This window comes from Pecten maximus, chromosome 13, assembly GCF_902652985.1.
Source record: "Pecten maximus chromosome 13, xPecMax1.1, whole genome shotgun sequence".
NCBI lineage: Eukaryota > Metazoa > Mollusca > Bivalvia > Pectinida > Pectinidae > Pecten > Pecten maximus.
Genome location: NC_047027.1, coordinates 4,675,041 through 4,695,700, shown reverse-complemented (window position 1 = coordinate 4,695,700; position 20,660 = coordinate 4,675,041). Strand labels below are relative to the sequence as shown.

At 35.1% G+C, this 20,660-nt stretch overlaps 2 protein-coding genes across 10 annotated transcripts in view; one reads left to right on the top strand and one right to left on the bottom strand.

The window, feature by feature from the left end:
• Window positions 1-17,612, top strand: part of LOC117340235 (nephrin-like) — a 96,567-nt gene extending 78,955 nt beyond the window's left edge. For 3 of the 5 annotated variants that reach the window (XM_033901989.1, XM_033901992.1, XM_033901988.1), the window contains 11 exons: window positions 6-183; window positions 808-1,005; window positions 1,234-1,332; window positions 2,006-2,164; window positions 2,674-2,831; window positions 4,049-4,129; window positions 5,776-5,886; window positions 8,097-8,262; window positions 9,457-9,575; window positions 11,129-11,354; window positions 13,301-17,612. In XM_033901989.1, the coding sequence (XP_033757880.1) occupies window positions 6-183; window positions 808-1,005; window positions 1,234-1,332; window positions 2,006-2,164; window positions 2,674-2,831; window positions 4,049-4,129; window positions 5,776-5,886; window positions 8,097-8,262; window positions 9,457-9,575; window positions 11,129-11,354; window positions 13,301-13,431 (1,626 nt within the window). In that variant the 3' untranslated portion in view covers window positions 13,432-17,612. The remainder of the gene's footprint in view (window positions 1-5; window positions 184-807; window positions 1,006-1,233; window positions 1,333-2,005; window positions 2,165-2,673; window positions 2,832-4,048; window positions 4,130-5,775; window positions 5,887-8,096; window positions 8,263-9,456; window positions 9,576-11,128; window positions 11,355-13,300) is intronic. The other 2 variants (XM_033901990.1, XM_033901991.1) reach the window with 2 other exon arrangements.
• The window catches only part of LOC117340237, a 29,444-nt gene continuing 25,894 nt past the window's right edge, over window positions 17,111-20,660 (bottom strand). For all 5 annotated transcript variants that reach the window (XR_004535408.1, XR_004535406.1, XR_004535409.1 and 2 more), the window contains one exon: window positions 17,111-19,435. The gene's annotated coding sequence lies outside the window, so the exon portion shown is untranslated. The remainder of the gene's footprint in view (window positions 19,436-20,660) is intronic.

Below are 20,660 nucleotides of genomic sequence, written 5' to 3'. Positions count from 1 at the left end.
TGCAGAGGAATGGTGACATGTCAAGTTTCAAGTACCACATAGAGTCAGAGAAAGTGAACACCATTAAATACCGCAGTGTGGTCACCATATCTGACATCGCCGAGTCTGAGTACGGTACATATGTGTGTTCCGCCACCAACGAGAAGGGACAGGATACGTTTGATATTTCAGTGGATGGCACAAGTAAGATATAGTCAACTCTATAAACTGTAAAAACAGTTTTAACGTAATTTTTCATTGAAATATGGAAAATTTCTGGGAGGAGTGTAATTAGGGAGATCAATGTATTTTAATGGATTGAAATTTCTGGTCAGAAAGATTTGGTTTGGTAAAGTTAAGAAAAACCTTGACCTACCGCTGATGTCTTATTGGTAAACTTTTAAGTTTTATTTAGATAAAATTCAGGTTTTGATTGTTGTAAGATACTCCTATTGTATTACCATGGTACTGTATTACGATGGTACTGTATTACCATGGTACTGTATTACCGTGGTACTGTATTACAGTGGTACTGTATTACGATGGTACTGTATTACGATGGTACTGTATTACCGTGGTACTGTATTACAGTGGTACTGTATTACCGTGGTACTGTATTACCATGGTACTGTATTACGATGGTACTCTATTACGATGGTACTGTATTACGATGGTACTGTATTACCGTGGTACTGTAATACCATGGTACTGTATTACGATGGTACTGTATTACGATGGTACTGTATTACGATGGTACTGTATTACGGTGGTACTGTATTACCATGGTACTGTATTACCGTGGTACTGAAAGATTTGTTTTGTGTGTAGGTCGACCAGATCAACCAGGCGATCTCACATTTATCAATGCAACGCACGACATGCTAACCATCTCCTGGAACCCTGGTTTTAATGGTGGACTTCCTCAGAGGTTCAAGGTCCGATACAAGGAGAAGAATCGGCCTGGTTACACACACATCGACATAACACCCATAGACAACCGAGTCACCACTGTTTTTGTCATCAAAGGTTACCATAGCAACTACTTACTTTTAAATCATATTGTTAACATGTAAATAAAGGCCATCACCATAGCAACTACTTACTTTAAACTTCTGTTACTGTGTAAATAAAGGTCATCATTATATCAACAATTGATACAAGGTTTATACTGTCATGTAAAAGTAAAGGCAGCTGATTTGAGTGAAGTTGTTTGAAGGATTTCACCTTTAGACCAATGTGTTTGAATACTTCCAGGTCTCAGAAGAGACACTTCATATCTTGTGGCAGTGTTGACCTCTAATGACCTTGGACCAGCAGAAGGGTCACCTCCGGAGATAGAGGTCAGAACATCAGGTAAGAGAGGTCAAATCAAGTTATTTCTGTTACAATACATACTTCTGTAATTACAAAGATGTTGGAGGGGAAGAATTTAGTCAAGTGATATTTGATGTCATAATATTCAGAAATAAATGTATTTATCTTATTACATAATAACAACTCTAGGGGAGATCACTTGTGTGTTGTTTCCTATTGTCTTTCTCAAAGTGTCTGTGACTAACCCTGCACTAACATAATGATTAAGTTGAAAGTACCGTGTAATGTCAGCTAAACGGTCTGAACGGCTCGTATTATATAACATGTACCGGAGAGTTTGTCTGTCACCGAAGCAGTAAAGGCTAGAAACAGGGATTCTAGATGCAGGAAGTTTGGGAGTGACTGAGATCAAAAGAATCTGAATTTGAAAAATCAAGTGATAATTGTTCAAGTCTTCAAACATATACACAACATACACAATTTATTATCATACACTATACATTAATGTGTACATGTATTCATATTCCTGTTACGGTAAAATACATACAGGTACCATTTAGTTTAAATATCATTAGTAGTCTGTAAACCGATAGGTCACAGCCCCAACAGATGTTGTCTCCATGTTTCTTCATTTTGTCTCCCTGGATACGATGACAGCATTACTAACTAATAATTCAGAATCTAGTAAAGGGGAGAATTCCTTGTATTGCAGCGTCGGCCCTGAGTGGTGAAGCTGCGTCCACCATACAGACCAGTGACGACACCCCTGTCATCATCATCCTCGTCGTCTGTGTCGTCGGAATCTTCCTCCTCGCTCTCAACATCGGACTAATACTCTTTTTCGTCAGGAGGAGGAAAAAGAGGCTGGAGAGTAAGTCATGGACGTTTCCATGGAAATATAATGTATATATTCTAAAAGTAAACTTCATACTTAACATGTGTCTCCTGTCCACGTAGAATATCTCTTTCTTAATTTAAAAGTTATGTGATTGTGTTAGGAGATGTGTTATATGTAATATGATATTTATTGTGAGGTCATCAATGTTCAGGGTGAGGAATGTCTTGGTAGATAAAAATGTACTGTCCATGTCAAGATTAGGACTTTCCCTATTTTGAATATCTGCTTTATGATGAATAGACTCTTGTCAATGTACAAACAAATGTAGAAGTTAACAAGTTCAATTTTACAATTACAGTCACATAATGGAGTGATAGTCGAATATCTATTCCTCTCCTTTTAATGCATCAAAATATTTTATAAAAACTCAGGTAAGAATACTGAATTTCGAACCAGAGGCTCTACCAGAGCATCGATCACATACAGGATTAAAGTTTTGAAGTGTATGACAATGTCCAGTGTATATCTGTGTTATGTTACAGACAATAGTGATACCACTAGCCACACCAACACAATCGAGTTATATGGCCCTACCAAGGAAACCGCCCTATACCCTATAACTCCCTCAGATGATAGTCGCAGCTACGGCACCTACGAAAAAAATATGGATGATTTTTCAGATGATTATAAAAATTTTGAGGTATGTTTGTCTAAATGTAGTTTTAGATACAGTTACTTGTTAACAGTGAAATGCATGGGTAAATAATCACCTTTTTTACATAATGCACGCATGAACGATTCCATCTTGTAATCTTAAAATAGAAATATTATGATAGTTACTCATTGTTGATTTGGTATATCATTGTGTAGACCATTCATTGTAAAATCACTCTCAAAGTCACTATAAATATATATTTAGTCTTAAAGTTTGCCACACCTGGTAACCATAGCAACATTTTGAGGTTATGTGTGGCAAAATCCTTGCACCTTGTTCACAAACCCATATGACCTTTTGACCTTAACTGTTTTAAATTCTGCACTTACTTGAATGTGTATCGTTTCCATTGAAAGTAATGTTTAACTCAACTGTAACACTTTGTCCTTGGTTTCAAATCTCCTTTCCAGATATTTGTTTCAAATGTACTTATTTGAATCTTTTTATGATAAAAAGCTTTGAATCTTTTTTTCAAAAATTCATTTATATGAAAAAAAAAAAGAAAAAGATTTTTTCAAAACGAATAAATTCTGTTCAAATTGACATTACAATTTCAAGATGCTATTGAACAAGACTTTTTGATGTGATAAGTTCTTAACAAATAAAAGTTAATAAAAATATAATATATTGGTTAATATGTTGAATTCCTCTGTAACGATACATTTAATGAAATATTTCAGCCTCTCACTAATAGATTATTATGCATGTAATATAAAATAATGGTGGACAGTTGTTACAATGCATGGATCCCTTTAATTACAATCTGCCCAATTAATTTTGTTTCTCTTCTTTAAAATATGAACAAATCATTCACTTTTAATTCAAATCACAAATTATCCTTTAAAATTATTAAATATTTCTTCATTTACTTGTATTTTCCGTCGATTTGAAAATAATAATAAAAAAATTTGGACATAAAAGAGCACACAAATTATGTTAATGGGAGAAGTTTTATCTTTTGAGTGCTCAGCGATGACTTTTAGAGAACAAATTGAACACCAACAAATGGAAGTTTCTCTATGTTCAACAGTCATAATAGTTTTGCTTGAAATTCATGTGATTGCTGAGGAATACCAAATATTGTTATAAGGACTACAATAATACAGCATTATCGTTTCTGATAAATAAGTCTACATATTTAACAAGTTTGACTTGATTTTATCACAATTTTACAAATAACTTGCCTATTTCCATGGCAACAGGGTAGAGGGTTGGTGAGACCCAAGCCGGTCTGGCTACAACCTCTCGTAGAAATGCCCGGATCCAGTAACGACGATGACACGGTACATAGATATCACAAGTTGTGTATTCCTTGCTTAACGTGATGTTTATCAGTTTCAATGTTATTTAAAATGTTCTGCTTTCTTTCATTTTGAAGCACTCAAAAACAACAGAGAATACTGATATAATAACAAAACCATAATTCTAACTCAAAATTGTTTAAACGAGGTGAAAATGGACAAAAATATAGATTTTATGGAGACTCTTAAATAAATGAGGGCAAAAATTAACATAGATAGAGATTATGTGGAGACCCTGAAATAAACAAATATGTAGATTTTATTGAGACCTTGAAAAAGATAACACAACCAGGTGTTTCTGAAGAGTGAGCATCTTCTCCTCCATTGACAACACCTGTCTTACAAATAAAAGCAGGGTTACATCACATTCTCAAAATGGGAATTAGTGGGGAGACAATGGAATCACTAGGCATATCTTGGTGGGTGAGCAGTCGCCACTTAAAATTGGGCAGATTAACATTTTAGAGCTTAATTGCCTTGAAAGCTTAGTTTGATGACCACCGTTATTGGCATAGCTAGGCAGTGTGGGGTAAACAGTGCTGTAACATTCTGGACAACAGTATAATACTGTCAATGATATTTTATATATATACTTGTGACAGCTATAATCTATAATATTTGCTGTAAACCTACAATTGTTCATGCACTATTAACTTTTATGGTATTTGTATCAAATCTGCCAATATTAATTATCATAAGTCTGAAATAATAACACTTAGCTAGTAGTGTAGACTTGTCTCTGTATTAGTAGGTTGGAATAAAATTACTGCTTTTTCTCACCAAGGTATTAATTACACCTTCATTTCCTCTTTGATTTGTCAGATTTCTTTTATTGCTTTAATATTTGTTACTTGGCATATTATCACATACTTCTTGTCACAAAAATTAACACATTTTCTGCTAAATTGATTAAAAATGAACAATTTTAAGCACTGAAATGTAATTTTGTATTGTTATATTTTGATAATTTGTGTTCTTAAATTCGTTGCATATGTTTCTGTTTTTGAATTGATTCATTTGCGATTTTTCATTTGATCATGAATAGCAGAAACAGGGTCCATCTGATAAAGAAAGCTCTGTGATCCTTGGTACAAATTGTATTTATTGTTTGTATGATGTAAATTCTCCTATGGTTTAATGAGTGGTGGTTTGGTTTGTTTGAGTTCAGAAAATATAAAGACGTGTCCACAAACGATGGTGACTCTGGTAGACACTTTTATAGTGTTATCATGCTGAAATATCACACCTGGACACTGATAGGAGGGGACACTAAGTGCCTTTTCCAATAGTGTTATTGTGAGATGAGGAAGAAGAAAAAAGTAGTTAGAAATAAAGAGATAACAATGTTCACAAAAAAACTCAATTTGGACAGATTAATATTTTGATCACAATCATGTCCTCAAAAGATTGTAGAAAAGTGAACTGCAACTTTGATGTGAGCAAACAGAAAGTGCAAAACAAAACAAAGTTCTCTCTTATGCATATGCATGGTTTCCATGGTTACCCCATATAATCACCGTCCCTAAATGTTCCTGATTCTGCTATGCATGACCAACATTTTAATCTGCATGCACGTGTTGAATTGTTTGCATGTTGACCTCTGTGACCTTTGTTTCTTTCCCTAACAGCATGACAGGAAAAGCATGCACAGTAGTCAGTGCACCTGTAACTGTGTACAGGTCAAGGTGAAGACTGTGTCCCGCGGGAAATGTAGTTGTCTGTCCATGGACTCGTCCGGGGTAATAACGCGTGGCATGTTTCTCACCAGTCACACAGAACAGTGGAACCTCGTTCATCTGAACAGTTTTCTTCCTCTAAGAAAAAACATGTAGAAAATGTTGCTTCTCAAGGACTTTGTTTCATCAACATTCCAAAAGAAAATTCCTTAACTTAAAATGTTCATTGGCAACAAAACATTATTGAAGTGATGGAAAAAATCTTAGAGAAAGGTTCCTTGAATTCTAAATAATACAGAACAATTTTGATTTAAGATATCTGTTTAAATGAAGGAAATTTGATAAAACTGGAGCCTGATAAATTAAAAATTCGTGTTTGAAATGAAGTTGGATTTAGCCTTAAGACTATCAAGGTCTGGACTAACTAGGTTCCACTGTAATAGGCACACTATCACTATATCTCCATATTGTGATATCTGCAATTTATATACACATACACATGTTTATCAAGATTTTGTAAAATACAAGTTAAGAACAAAATCAAACTGTACTCAGCAAAGCAAAGTATTTATGTAATTAGCTAATTTGGGGAATTTTAGACTTGGACTGGGGAGATATACCTAAAACTTTCAAAAATATCAAGTATACATTTTTTGATTGGCCAAAAGCTTGAACATCCACCAATCAAACTGTTTGTTTCAAGTTGTAAATGTTCAACAGAATTTTAACAATAGGAGAGTATTGCTGAGGAGCAAGAACTTTTTAGTATTTACTGTGATAGACTTTTTGTCTCTCTTCAACAATTTTTTTGATAAAATGCTGCAAATAATTATTTGGCACTCAATTGATATGGTCCCGAGGAAGGTTTTAGAATGGTACATGTGTGTTTTCAATATGTTCACAACTATTTATTGTTTGATCTGAACACTTACTATGTATTGACCTCCAGTATAATAATCCCTGAAGTTTACGTAATGATGTATCTTAAACTGAGGACGATGTCACAAAAATATTTTGATTGTGAGATACTTGGATATTAATACAGTTGGTTATTTCTCACGGCTACATTTCTTTTTATCAATACGACTGACAAAGTAATATTTGTCTTAGCACAGGACTTGAGACCAAAAGTTTACCACATGAAATATACATTTGAAAATTCAAATGACTTGATCATGTTACTGATGTTTATGTGCAGTAAACCCCTAGCCAATGGGGCTGGATTCATCAAACCAGAATATTTATAACTGGTGTCGTCAATGTCGGGATGATTATACTGAGGTCATATAAACAGGATATCTAGTAAGACGTATGTTATCACATGCTTATATTGGCAATCATATATTTATGTGTGCACTCATGTAAACACTTCACTGGATATAGATGTTGTTAGAACTAAATGGAGAGCAGAGGTGATCTTAAACAAATTCAGAAACTTGATATAAGTTATAGATACCATTTAATATTTGTTGTTTATAGCTTACATGGTTCTCATTGTCATTTTTGAATTATAAAAAATAAATGATTTGAAATTCGGTTTTGACTACTTTATCCACAAAAAGGTAAAAATAAAAATAAAAAATCACAAACATTTCATATACAGAACATAAAATATAATTTAATATGATCACTTTATAAAAATGGGAAGATTTTATCTAAGAGGAAGATATATCAAGGGAAAAACTGTGATCATGGATCGTAAGATAATTGTCTTTTGGGAGGTAACTCATAAAATAGAAGCAGGCAATCTGATCAGGGGAGGTAATTATTTAATATGAAGGGGGAGGTTTAATTAAATTAAAGGGGAGGTAATTATTTAAATTAAAGAGGAGGTAATTATTTAAATTAAAGGAGAGGTAACTAGATAAGGGGAGGTAATTATTTAAATTAAAGGAGAGGTAACTAGATAAGGGGAGGTAATTATTTAAATAAAGGGGAGGTAACTAGATAAGGGAGGTAATTATTTAAATTAAAGGGGAGGTAATTATTTAAATTAAAGGAGAGGTAACTAGATAAGGGGAGGTAATTATTTAAATTAAAGGAGAGGTAGCTAGATAAGGGGAGGTAATTATTTAAGTAAAAGGGGAGGTAACTAGATAAGGGAGGTAATTGTTTAAATTAAAGGAGAGGTAGCTAGATAAGGGGAGGTAATTATTTAAGTAAAAGGGGAGGTAACTAGATAAATCAATATTGCTATGAGAAGATAAAAATATTTTGAGAGTGTATAACAATTAAAGTCTGCTTTTCAATGAGTAAATACATGTTTCCAACAGGATGAAGACATTAAGCGAGTTTTCCTGCCACCTCCTGGATACAGCAGATCTTATACACCAAACAAAATGGACTCTCCAAATCTAGGAAATACCCACAAATCTTTTCTGACTGAAACACGACCATATTTAGACGATGAAAGACAGGCAGCACAGTGGCAATACGAGGGTAAGACTAATTATATATTTTTCACGTCATAAAAGTCAGGAGTTACTGCCCCTTTTTCACAAATCTTGCATTTTCAACATTTCTTCTCAGATCGCTCTTATGGATCAGCAGTATCATCTACTGCAGCAGATTAAAAATACCTTAGTGGGTCAAACAGTCGGACAACACCTTAGTGGGTCAAACAGTCGGACAATACCTTAGTGGGTCAAACAGTCGGACAATACCTTAGTGGGTCAAACAGTCGGACAATACCTTAGTGGGTCAAACAGTCGGACAATACCTTAGTGGATCAAACAGTCGGACAACACCTTAGTGGGTCAAACAGTCGGACAATACCTTAGTGGGTCAAACAGTCGGACAATACCTGAGTGGGTCAAACAGTCGGACAATACCTTAGTTGGTCAAACAGTCGGACAATACCTTAGTGGGTCAAACAGTCGCACACTACCTTAGTGGGTCAAACAGTTGGACAATACCTTAGTGGGTCAAACAGTTGGACAATACCTTAGTGGGTCAAACAGTTGGACTGGCTCTTCAAAGCATGACCTTACCAGCATTCATTTCCTCCTCGTCTTTAGGGTGATGCCATGAAAGGAACATGCAGGGTGAAATCTCAAAGAAGGCAAAACCTTCATTGAGCCAATTGACCTGTTGCCCATTGCCTGTGATTAAAAGACAACTATTTCAGTAACTTTAAGAATCTGCGATTACTTTCATGTCTTTTGGATATCACTACAAGAGACGGGAATGGCTACCTTTGTATCTGTGACACTTCCACATTAATAACGGGTTTGACATTCCTCCGCCTCAGTAGTTCCAAGTCTTTGTTCTGTTTTCTCTTACATTTCCCCATGACTGGGTTTCCTTCGAGCTCCAATTTAGGCCTTTCCAACAAAATTTCCTCCTTAGAGTATGTATATCATGACAACTGAAACAGCCAGGGGAGATTTCTTTGTCTTCTATTCGGGCAATATTGGGGGAAATATATTTCCATGGATGGAGGAACTGAATGTAGGCCGCCTGCAGAATTGGGGATTATCTTTGATGTCTTTTACTTGAAGTCATAGTTTTGGGTGGGGGTCGTATAAATATTGATTGATCTCAGACATTAAAAAATATGATTATGTAATTGAAACTTGTGGTTAGAGACATTGTGTTTTGAGTATGTTAACACGTGTGTGATGTTTGTTGTAGATCCATATCGAAGTAGAAGCAAGGGAACATTCGATAGTGATTATATGAACCCACTACAAAATGGAAATTCTCCAACACATTTTCATGATTACAACGGCAGGCCGGAAACCAGGCCCAAGGTAGGTGTTGATGATTGTCGATACTGCATGTGGTCAGTACGATACTGTGGTCAGTATGTAGAAGATTGTCCTTGTGAATCAGTCATCATCGACTGTCTTGATCTTAGAAGAATTGTTTATTTGTGTTTAGGGTGAAGTGTATTCTGTGAGTGGGAACCTATAGCTATGTGTTGGCTAGTTTGAGTAATATGTTGCAGTGTTTGATTTTACAGTTTGAATTAATAGTTCTGTAATAATGATGGAATGGTCTGTGAGATTGAGTTCGGTAGATGTAATTGTCGTTATTAAACACGGAATCTGTTACCCAGCAATACTATCATGTGACAAGAAAATATTTTATAAATTTTAAAAATTTGTCTAAACTTTTATAAATGGGTGTTAAAAGTGAGGTATAGGGCGTGTAATGTGTTCCAGAAGAGGTACTATAACTACAATCCTTAGACGTCAGGTGTTGTACCTCGTCAGAACACAGGTAAACACAGGTAAACACAGGTATCTTATATATCACCATCACTTTCAATACAAATACCCACAGTTCTGATTCCCTGTTTCCCAGTGACTCACTGCCTCCCGTGTGGTGTGTGGCTTTGATGTGTTGATATTATTCCAGTGATGATGTATATAATTCAGACAATTTAAAACAATTCATGTTCAGTGGGTAACGTACCATATATTCATGTCGTGTGGAATAGCTTTAAAATGCTTTGACTGCTAAATGTTACATGTACATGTAGGTTAACAATTTTACAAGTGATATTTTTTTCTATTTGCAACCATAATTATACAGTAATTACCTGTGTTATTCATATTGATTCACAAAAATGGATCTCTATTAAAGCAAAGATACACGAACATTTAACACAATGTTTCGTTAAAGGTCTTTATCCTTGTTCCTAGACATCTATATGCTTACCTCTTTCTGTATCATGTGAATACTTTATGTGGAAAATCTAAATAAAAATGTCAAAAGTGAAACAAAAATTGGCATTTCATATCTATCTTCAAAACATTATAAACTTTACTAAGAACTGTTTTATGGGTTTATGTTATTGCTCTAAATTTGTATAAAATAATTATGTGCAATTCAGTTACCTGGAAATATAACAGGTGGCGATATTACCTTGTGTCTGTGTCAGTACCCAGTCAGCTACAACAGGTGGCGATATTACCTCGTGTCTGTGTCAGTACCCAGTCAGCTACAACAGGTGGCAATATTACCTTGTGTCTGTGTCAGTACCCAGTCAGCTACAACAGGTGGCGATATTACCTCGTGTCTGTGTCAGTACCCAGTCAGCTACAACAGGTGGCGATATTACCTCGTGTCTGTGTCAGTACCCAGTCAGCTTTCCAACCTGGATATTGGTGTGAAGATTTTGCCTGTTTGCTGTGTTTCAGTTCCAACTCAGCTGTTTTGTATGATCGTAGGATTTTGCTTTAAAGATTTTTTTCCCCAGTACCCAGTCAGCTGGATGTCAGTGCGATCAAGTTGCCAGTTCATATGTGATTGTCTCCCTTTGCTCGTCTTATCCCTTGTTTGCTTTTCCGCTTTACAGAGTGTGACAGACTTTTCCGACCAACGTTCAAGTCGATCATCAAGTCGTAATGGACTGGGGACGACCCCTCCCCCTCCCCCACCCGTCCGATCGTCTAGTAAGGGTGTGGCCAATAACTATGGTCACTCCCCTATTCCACCCCTTCCTGCCAGGAATTACGATGTGGACGACCTACCTCCACCTCTGTATGACGATACTCCACAGCCTAGATACGCTCCAGCCCCAGGTAGGACTTGTCATATTGCCGTTTACAGGCTTGACCTGACAGAGATCACATTCTTATGGTCTACAATGTCATGTTGTTGATTACACGACTCCATTTCAATGAGTTTTACACGTGTTGAGGGCGCTGCATGGCTTTTATTCCTGTGTGCTGTCGTGATTCTTGTCTGCAGTCATACTATATGTAAAAATGATTTCTTAGAAGAAATCAAATATGTGTTCAAAAAAGGGTCGTTGCTTTTTAAGATATAGACATATTTCTTTGTCTGTTGTTATTCTGAATCAAGGTTTGTACATTCTTAGTTGAAATAAAACGGATCAGTTTAAGTACATGTATGTCGTAGACACAACAAACCAAGCGATTGATAACAGGTCATTATAAGATGATAATGATAAATAATGGTAAGACAACAAATGTTTTGTTATTATCATGGTAAGACAACAATTGTTATTATCATGGTAAGACAACAATTGTTATTATCATGGTAAGACAACAATTGTTATTATCATGGTAAGACAACAATTGTTTTGTTATTATCATGGTAAGACAACAATTGTTTTGTTATTATCATGGTAAGACAACAATTGTTATTATCATGGTAAGACAACAATTGTTTTGTTATTATCATGGTAAGACAACAATTGTTTTGTTATTATCATGGTAAGACAACAAATGTTTTGTTATTATCATGGTAAGACAACAATTGTTTTGTTATTATTATGGTAAGACAACAATTGTTTTGTTATTATCATGGTAAGACAACAATTGTTTTGTTATTATCATGGTAAGACAACAATCGTTTTGTTATTATCATGGTAAGACAACAATTGTTTTGCTATTATCATGGTAAGACAACAAATGTTATTATCATGGTAAGACAACAATTGTTGTTATTATCAAGGTAAGACAACAATTGTTATTATCATGGTAAGACAACAATTGTTTGTTATTATCATGGTAAGACAACAATTGTTATTATCATGGTAAGACAACAAATGTTGTGTTATTATCATGGTAAGACAACAATTGTATTGTTATTATCATGGTAAGACAACAATTGTTTTGTTATTATCATGGTAAGACAACAATTGTTTTGTTATTATCATGGTGAGACAACAATTGTTATTATCATGGTAAGACAACAATTGTTTTGTTATTATCATGGTAAGACAACAATTGTTTTGTTATTATCGTGTTAAGACAACAATTGTTTTGTTATTATCATGGTAAGACAATTGTTTTGTTATTATCATGATAAGACAACAATCGTTTTGTTATTATCATGGTAAGACAACAATTGTTTTGTTATTATCATGGTAAGACAACAATTGTTTTGTTATTATCATGGTAAGACAACAATCGTTTTGTTATTATCATGGTAAGACAACAATTGTTGTGTTATTATCATGGTAAGACAACAATTGTTTTGTTATTATCATGGTAAGACAACAATTGTTATTATCATGGTAAGACAACAATTGTTATTATCATGGTAAGACAACAAATGTTTTGTTATTATCATGGTAAGACAACAATCGTTTTGTTATTATCATGGTAAGACAACAATTGTTTTGTTATTATCATGATAAGACAACAATTGTTTTATTATTATCATGGTAAGACTTCAATTGTTTTGTTATTATCATGGTAAGACAACAATTGTTTTGTTATTATCATGGTAAGACAACAATTGTTTTATTATTATCATGGTAAGACTTCAATTGTTTTGTTATTATCATGGTAAGACAACAATTGTTTTGTTATTATCATGGTAAGACAACAATTGTTTTGTTATTATCATGGTAAGACAACAATTGTTTTGTTATTATCATGGTAAGACAACAATTGTTTTGTTATTATCATGGTAAGACAACAATTGTTTTGTTATTATCATGGTAAGTCACCAATCATTATGTACTGGTATTAATTACTATCTTGTTTTATTGCAGGCTCAACAGGGGGGAGGTACGTGAACCCTAATGTGATAAGCAACCCCACTTATGAGGGACCGAGTGAGGGCGGAAACATGGCCCAACGGAATCACATACCAGTAGACGATATGAGGGGAGACTTGGTATAGCACCAGTGATAATTTTCCCTTTGTAGCCGCCCCTCTTGAGAGACCTGTCTGTGGCCTTGAAGGGATATCCCCTTTGGAGCCCCTTGTGACAGACTGGTTAGTGGCCTTTATGGGATAATTGGTGCAGCACAAACGATAGATGTATCCCTAAGGAGCCCCCTTGTGACAGACTGGTTAGTGGCCTTTATGGGATAATTGGTGCAGCACAAATGATAGATGCATCCCTAAGGAGCCCCATGTGATAGACTGGTCAGCAGCAATCAAGGTTTAAAATCAAATTATAAATCCTTGTATTCTTTGTGACAGACACATTCAAAGGCCATCAAGGGAGACATCAAGTGTATAGCACCAGTGACTACCTCCCTATTGGAGCCCCCTATTGGAGCCCCCTGTCAGAGACGATCGAGGCACTATTAAGGGATATTTGGTATATCACCAGTGACTAAGTTCCCTTTGGGGCCCCTTTCCGGAGACATATGAGGCACCATTAAAGGATATTTGGTGTACCTAGTAATAATACTCCCTTTGGATCCCTATCCAGAGACATATTCAAAGACATGTAAGAGGCTATGCAAGGAGACCTTTTATAAAACCGTTGATACATCTTCTATTGGTGTCTGGTCTTAATAACATGTAACAGACAACCTGAGGAGATTTGTTAAAACATGTGATAAGTCTCAGACCATTGTGACGACCTGTGGTATGTCATTTATATTCAACAGGGACAACAATCTCCGTTTAATAACATTCAAGATACATTTTGAGAGTTTCTGGAGGCCATAAGTGTTGAGACCTTTAAATTGGTATATCATCATTTATAAATGCCCTCAAGGAACCTCATTTCAAATGCCCTGAAATAAATCTACTGCAACTAACAGTGATCAGGTAATCAAAATAAAATATCGTCATGTTTGTGTGAGTTATGTCCCCTTACAGACCAGTAGGTGGTGCGTTGTTGAGTTCTCCCTGATTTGTGTACGACATCACATATTTGTGTTCACATCCAGTGGTTAATACTGACAAACTCCGACTGAAGTTTCGACGTCGCTAATCAATCCATTCTTTGAGATCAAATAAAATTGTTTCGTTAATGATTATAATATCGTCAGAAATTCATACAGAGTTTCTCAAATGCTTACAAAAAAAATCTGTATTAAGATATATCAATATATTGCCGAATGCTGCAAAATCAACAGTGGAATATGACTTTCCACTACAGAAAACAATCAGGACAAAAGTCTGTACCACTCTTCAATGATAGCTGCATACCAAGTCCACTCTCAACGAAATCCAAATCACTTTTATTTGCCAAATAGAATATACATGTATGCCTTTTACTGCGAGAGCTTATCTCCCTTGTGAATGGAAGTTATCCCCCTTTTGAGTAGGAGTTATCTCCCTTTCAATGTATTTTGTTTATTTGTTAAATGGTGATAAAGTTTGTTTTGCAAAGTAGGTTTGAAACTTTCCCCTGTATGAGATCAAATATGTATTTAAAAGTTGAGTACAAGAGAGTGAAACATGTTTGTAATATTACCTGGAGAGAATGAAGTATGTCTGTAATATTACCTGGAGAGTGTAGTATGTCTGTAATATTACCTGGAGAGTGTAGTGTGTCTGTAATATTTCCTTGAGAGAATGAAGTATGTCTGTAATATTACCTGGAGAGAATGAAGTATGTCTGTAATATTACCTGGACAGTGTAGTATGTCTGTAATATTACCTGATCTAATGAGAACAGTTGTATGTAAATTGTAAATCATTTCATATTCATTTATATCACTAAGAGAACTATATATATAAACCACAGTATTTATGATTTTGTACATATGTATATATTACGATAAATATGTTTCCTAAATTCTGGTATGAAAGCCATCGTGCTACAGAGATTATAAATAGTGGAGTATTCACTATGCATTTAAGTCATTTGTACTTACGTGAAAATGGACATTGATTGGTCAATGAATGGAATTCAGCGTAGATGATAGCCGATCTTCTATAGAGATATAGTCTTACTCCATATCGTGTCTAGAAAGTCTGATTATTTCTAATCTAATGTCACGGAAGTCTTTGAACCTTGAGTCTAGTGATAAAGTCCCGAAAGCCTTTGAATTTTATGACTCAAAGTCAGCATGAACCATGTTATACACCAATTTAAATTCTGAGTATAGATCTCTCCATGAACAATCTCTACACGCAATTATTAAAACATATTAAAGAAATAACAAGATGAAAACGTGGCATATGTCAAAACATGTGTTCAAATATTTTTTCGTTTTATTCTGGTGAATTTTCCTTCCAGCCAATCAAACTCCCTGTTAAAATCTATCAGCTGTATTCTTAAAAAATATCAAAATGATAAAATATCAAAATGAATGTGCTATGTCGAAAAATGTAGTTTTCTATATGTGATTCAAAAAGTGCAAAGTAACACTTTCTAGGGTTCAAATAAGTATGAAAAAAACATGAAAAGACAAAACAAGACAAAGTGTTCAGCTAAAAACTTTGGTAGATTTCTGTTCACGATTTGTTACAGAGAAAATGTCAAAGGAGATATTATGTCGGGATGACCATTTTGCTATGCCTTGGGTGCCAAATCAGTTTAATTTTGTACTTAAACGTTACATGTGAACATTTCTTTTTGTAAGAAACATATCTTTGCTTACAGTTTTAACAATTCACGAGTTGTGTGCATAGGAATCAATCATTTTATAAGCATGCTTTTCATTTATTTACTTTTTATCATCAGAATAAATTATGTTTGATTCCATTTTATGGCAGTTTTGGAGGATTTTTGTTTTGACATCTTCAAAAGAAATATTTGTTTGATTTTGGTAGAATGAAAAGGTTTTTTATGATGTTAATTTTGCAGCAGGAGAGTCATATTAAGTAGCCAACCACCAGATTACCTCCCTTTATTAACTCCCCTGGATTAAACTTCAGCTACAAATATATTCAAACATTTAAGGGTTAACTGTAATATTTTTTTACGTTATTGAGCAATAACACAAAAAACTGGGGTGTACTCGGAATAAACCGCGACGCGAAGCGGTTAATGAAAAGAGTACACCCCAGTCTTTTCTGTTATTGCTCAATAACGTTAAAAAAAATATTACAGTTAACCCTTATAATTTAATTAACAACGATAAGAAACATTTTCATTAAGTTTAACATGTTTATTTTGCTCCAGATATTTAAAAACACACTACATTATGTACTTCCGGTATAACTGAAAGTGGTTCCTTTTATTTTTTTTATGTAATGAGATGATAACAGAATTTTTTGAGCCAATGAAACTGCTTGTTACAAGCAAAATTAAATTATAAGATGTTAATGTAAATCGTTTATGATCAAAACTTGAAATTTAGCAGCTCAGTAGAGTTATACATAAAGCTATGAATCCTCTATTAGCTCAGTAGAGTTATACATAAAGCTATGAATCCTCTATTTACATGATTTTACACAAAGATAATACAGGTAATCTGGTAGTGTTGACTATCACTGCCCGGGTAATGTTGTTTAAACCACGTGCCCAGGTGTCACTGATAAACAGAATTACATAAACAATTCCACCGAGTGACTCAAATACCGGGGACTAGGTATCATATCTGTGTCAAACGTAGGTTGTGACTCACATTTCATTAGATGTTCATTTTAGGCTCCGACTTTCCTGTTGGTGATAATTTGGAAAATTTTAATATTTTTTTTTCTATTTTTTCCAAGAAAGTAGCCACATAGCAGAGTTGTTATGCAGTATTATGGGTTAAACTGTTATGGTATCAAAACGTGTGTTTACCAGAGATATGGTATCAAAACGTGTGTTTACCAGAGATATGGTATCAAAACGTGTGTTTACCAGAGATATGGTATCAAAACATGTGTTTACCGGAAATGAGTGTTGTGGGATACTGGCCCTGTACCTAATACCTTTATTTGAAGTTTGGTATGCTTGTACATGTAATTATGTAAGATACATTGCAATGACTAAATAAATATATATTTATGTTACCATGGATTTGTGATGTCTTGCCAGCCATCGAGTGATTGTCAGGGTTCTGATGATTTTGAATGAGTACGATTATTTTAGAGTTTGTTTGAATGTTGTTTTGAGAAGTTGCATACTTGGTTCATTTTCATGTTTCATATCAAAGAGAAATAAACATTTTTTAAGAATGATATTAAGATCGTTGTTTGTCTTTCATTCATCGTGTAGTAACAATTTGGCCATCAAGCAAAGTTGTCTTACGAATCATCAAATAGTCTGGCATGTTGCTTGATCTTCAGCAACCTCTACAATATATCAAATTACATTGAAAATCAAAACTGATAGTCAAAGAAAGCACAATCCTCGTACAGACTGTCACTTGACTCCTGGTTTACGTTCTATTACAGACTCTGTCACTTGACTCCTGGTTTACGTTCTATTACAGACTCTGTCACTTGACTCCTGGTTTACGTTCTATTACAGACTCTGTCACTTGACTCCTGGGTTACGTTCTATTACAGACTCTGTCACTTGACTCCTGGTTTACGTTCTATTGACTCCTGGTTTACGTTCTATTACAGACTCTGTCACTTGACTCCTGGGTTACGTTCTATTACAGACTCTGTCACTTGACTCCTGGTTTACGTTACTTCTATTACAGACTGTCACTTGACTCCTGGTTTACGTTACTATTGACTCCTGGTTTACGTTCTATTACAGACTCTGTCACTTGACTCCTGGTTTACGTTACTTCTATTACAGACACTGTCACTTGACTCCTGGTTTACGTTCTATTACAGACTCTGTCACTTGAATCCTGGTTTACGTTACTTCTATTACAGACACTGTCACTTGACTCCTGGTTTACGTTACTTCTATTACAGACACTGTCACTTGACTCCTGGTTTACGTTCTATTGACTCCTGGTTTACGTTCTATTACAGACTCTGTCACTTGACTCCTGGTTTACGTTCTATTACAGACTCTGTCACTTGACTCCTGGTTTACGTTACTTCTATTACAGACACTGTCACTTGACTCCTGGTTTACGTTACTTCTATTACAGACACTGTCACTTGACTCCTGGTTTACGTTCTATTGACTCCTGGTTTACGTTCTATTACAGACTCTGTCACTTGACTCCTGGTTTACGTTCTATTACAGACTCTGTCACTTGACTCCTGGTTTACGTTACTTCTATTACAGACACTGTCACTTGACTCCTGGTTTACGTTACTTCTATTACAGACACTGTCACTTGACTCCTGGTTTACGTTCTATTACAGACTCTGTCACTTGACTCCTGGTTTACGTTACTTCTATTACAGACACTGTCACTTGACTCCTGGTTTACGTTACTTCTATTACAGACTCTGTCACTTGACTCCTGGTTTACGTTCTATTGACTCCTGGTTTACGTTCTATTACAGACTCTGTCACTTGACTCCTGGTTTACGTTACGTTCTATTACAGACTGTCACTTGACTCCTGGTTTACGTTCTATTACAGACACTGTCACTTGACTCCTGGTTTACGTTACTTCTATTACAGACTCTGTCACTTGACTCTTGGTTTACGTTACTTCTATTACAGATTCTGTCACTTGACTCCTGGGTTACGTTCTATTACAGACGGTCACTTGACTCCTGGCTTACTTTTGTTATAGTGTTATTCACTGGCGACTGGTTCCCCCTCGATCAGAGCTCTTATTTTTGCAGTATATTCGTCAATTATTTTCTCCATGTCAACGTGAATAGGTTTAACGAGTTCTTTTAGAACATCGTACTTTCCTAACTTGATGATCTTCTGATTTGTTAGCTCTTCTATTACCATAAAAATAGTCTCCATTCTTTTTCTGCAGACGACGTCTAGGTAGGTTGATAGCAAACAGTCAAAAATATTCCAATTATTTTTCAATCCTGGATGGAGGTGATGACTCAACTCGACCGCCATTTCATTTTCTAACTTTTTCATTCGTTCAGTGACATTGCTGTCTTTAATGTCCTTGTCATCACGCTGTACAAAAGAAAATATTAGAAATGTATCTGCATTCTCGAATGATGATGTTATGATATAAAAGTATAAGCTTGTTAGCCAATGCACAATGATATAGCAACCACGATAAAAACGAAAGTTTATATACATTTACAATGAAAGTTTATACAAAACGAAAGTTTATACAAAACGAAAGTTTATACAGGTCTCTGACAAAACGAAAGTTGTATGTTTAACCGTAAATGTTGTTGAGTCTAGTAAGTAAAAGCGACGGTATGATACAATATAGGTAGCGATAAAAACAGGTGTTCTTTAGATGCGTATTACTGAAATAGGTACAATGTATATTTAACAAGTAGTAGAGTCTAGTAAGTAAAAGCGACGGTATGATATAATATAGGTAGCGATAAAAACAGGAGTTCTTTAGATGCGTATTACTGAAATAGGTACAATGTATATTTAACAAGTAGTATCGACGCTACGGACATGTCTGTATGTTGAACATAAAAAAGGAAATAGCTTGTTAGTCGTAACCTGTTAGGACCAGAACTTACTATATATGACACCATATGTATATAGCCACAATACCAAGATACATGTTTACTTATCATATAAGCAATGTTTGAAAACGTATTGAATATTTCTGTTTTTCAAAAGAGGGGTTTGTTTTTACTTTGATAGTCCCAAGAAGTGTTTTGACGTCGGTCGCCTGGTCGATTAATACTATCCGCCGTTTTGTTTTCTCGCTTTTGTCAGGTCAGATCAGACAGTTGTATTCTAAGTGGCGTTTTGGGGCGGCAGTAGGACTCACCTTACACTTGAAAGTCATCCAGGCTTCCATTTAGATTAGTTATGTTCGCAAATGGAAGTCTAGGTTTTTTGGAAACGACTTAGACAGTACTGTTTGTTGATCTAACCCTTAAACCTTTTTATGACATTTCTTGTCACTGCAACGCCAAACATAACCATCACTGGAGTAGGATTTGTCTGTACGGAGTCCAAAAACGCCTTTTTCACAACATTTACTTGGTTTGTCCAATAGTAATCCCAAGCTGATAAGCCACTTGGTTAAAGTTTCAAATTTCGATACTAAATCTCGCAATCGGAAAGGCATGGTAAACTTTTGAATCCAATGTAAACATCACAACTGCGCATGCGCCGCACGTGCCCCTTTGTCAACGGAGGGGAATTTCCAAAAATGTGAACCGAGAAACCATCATAAAAGCTATGCGATTTCGCACTTAAA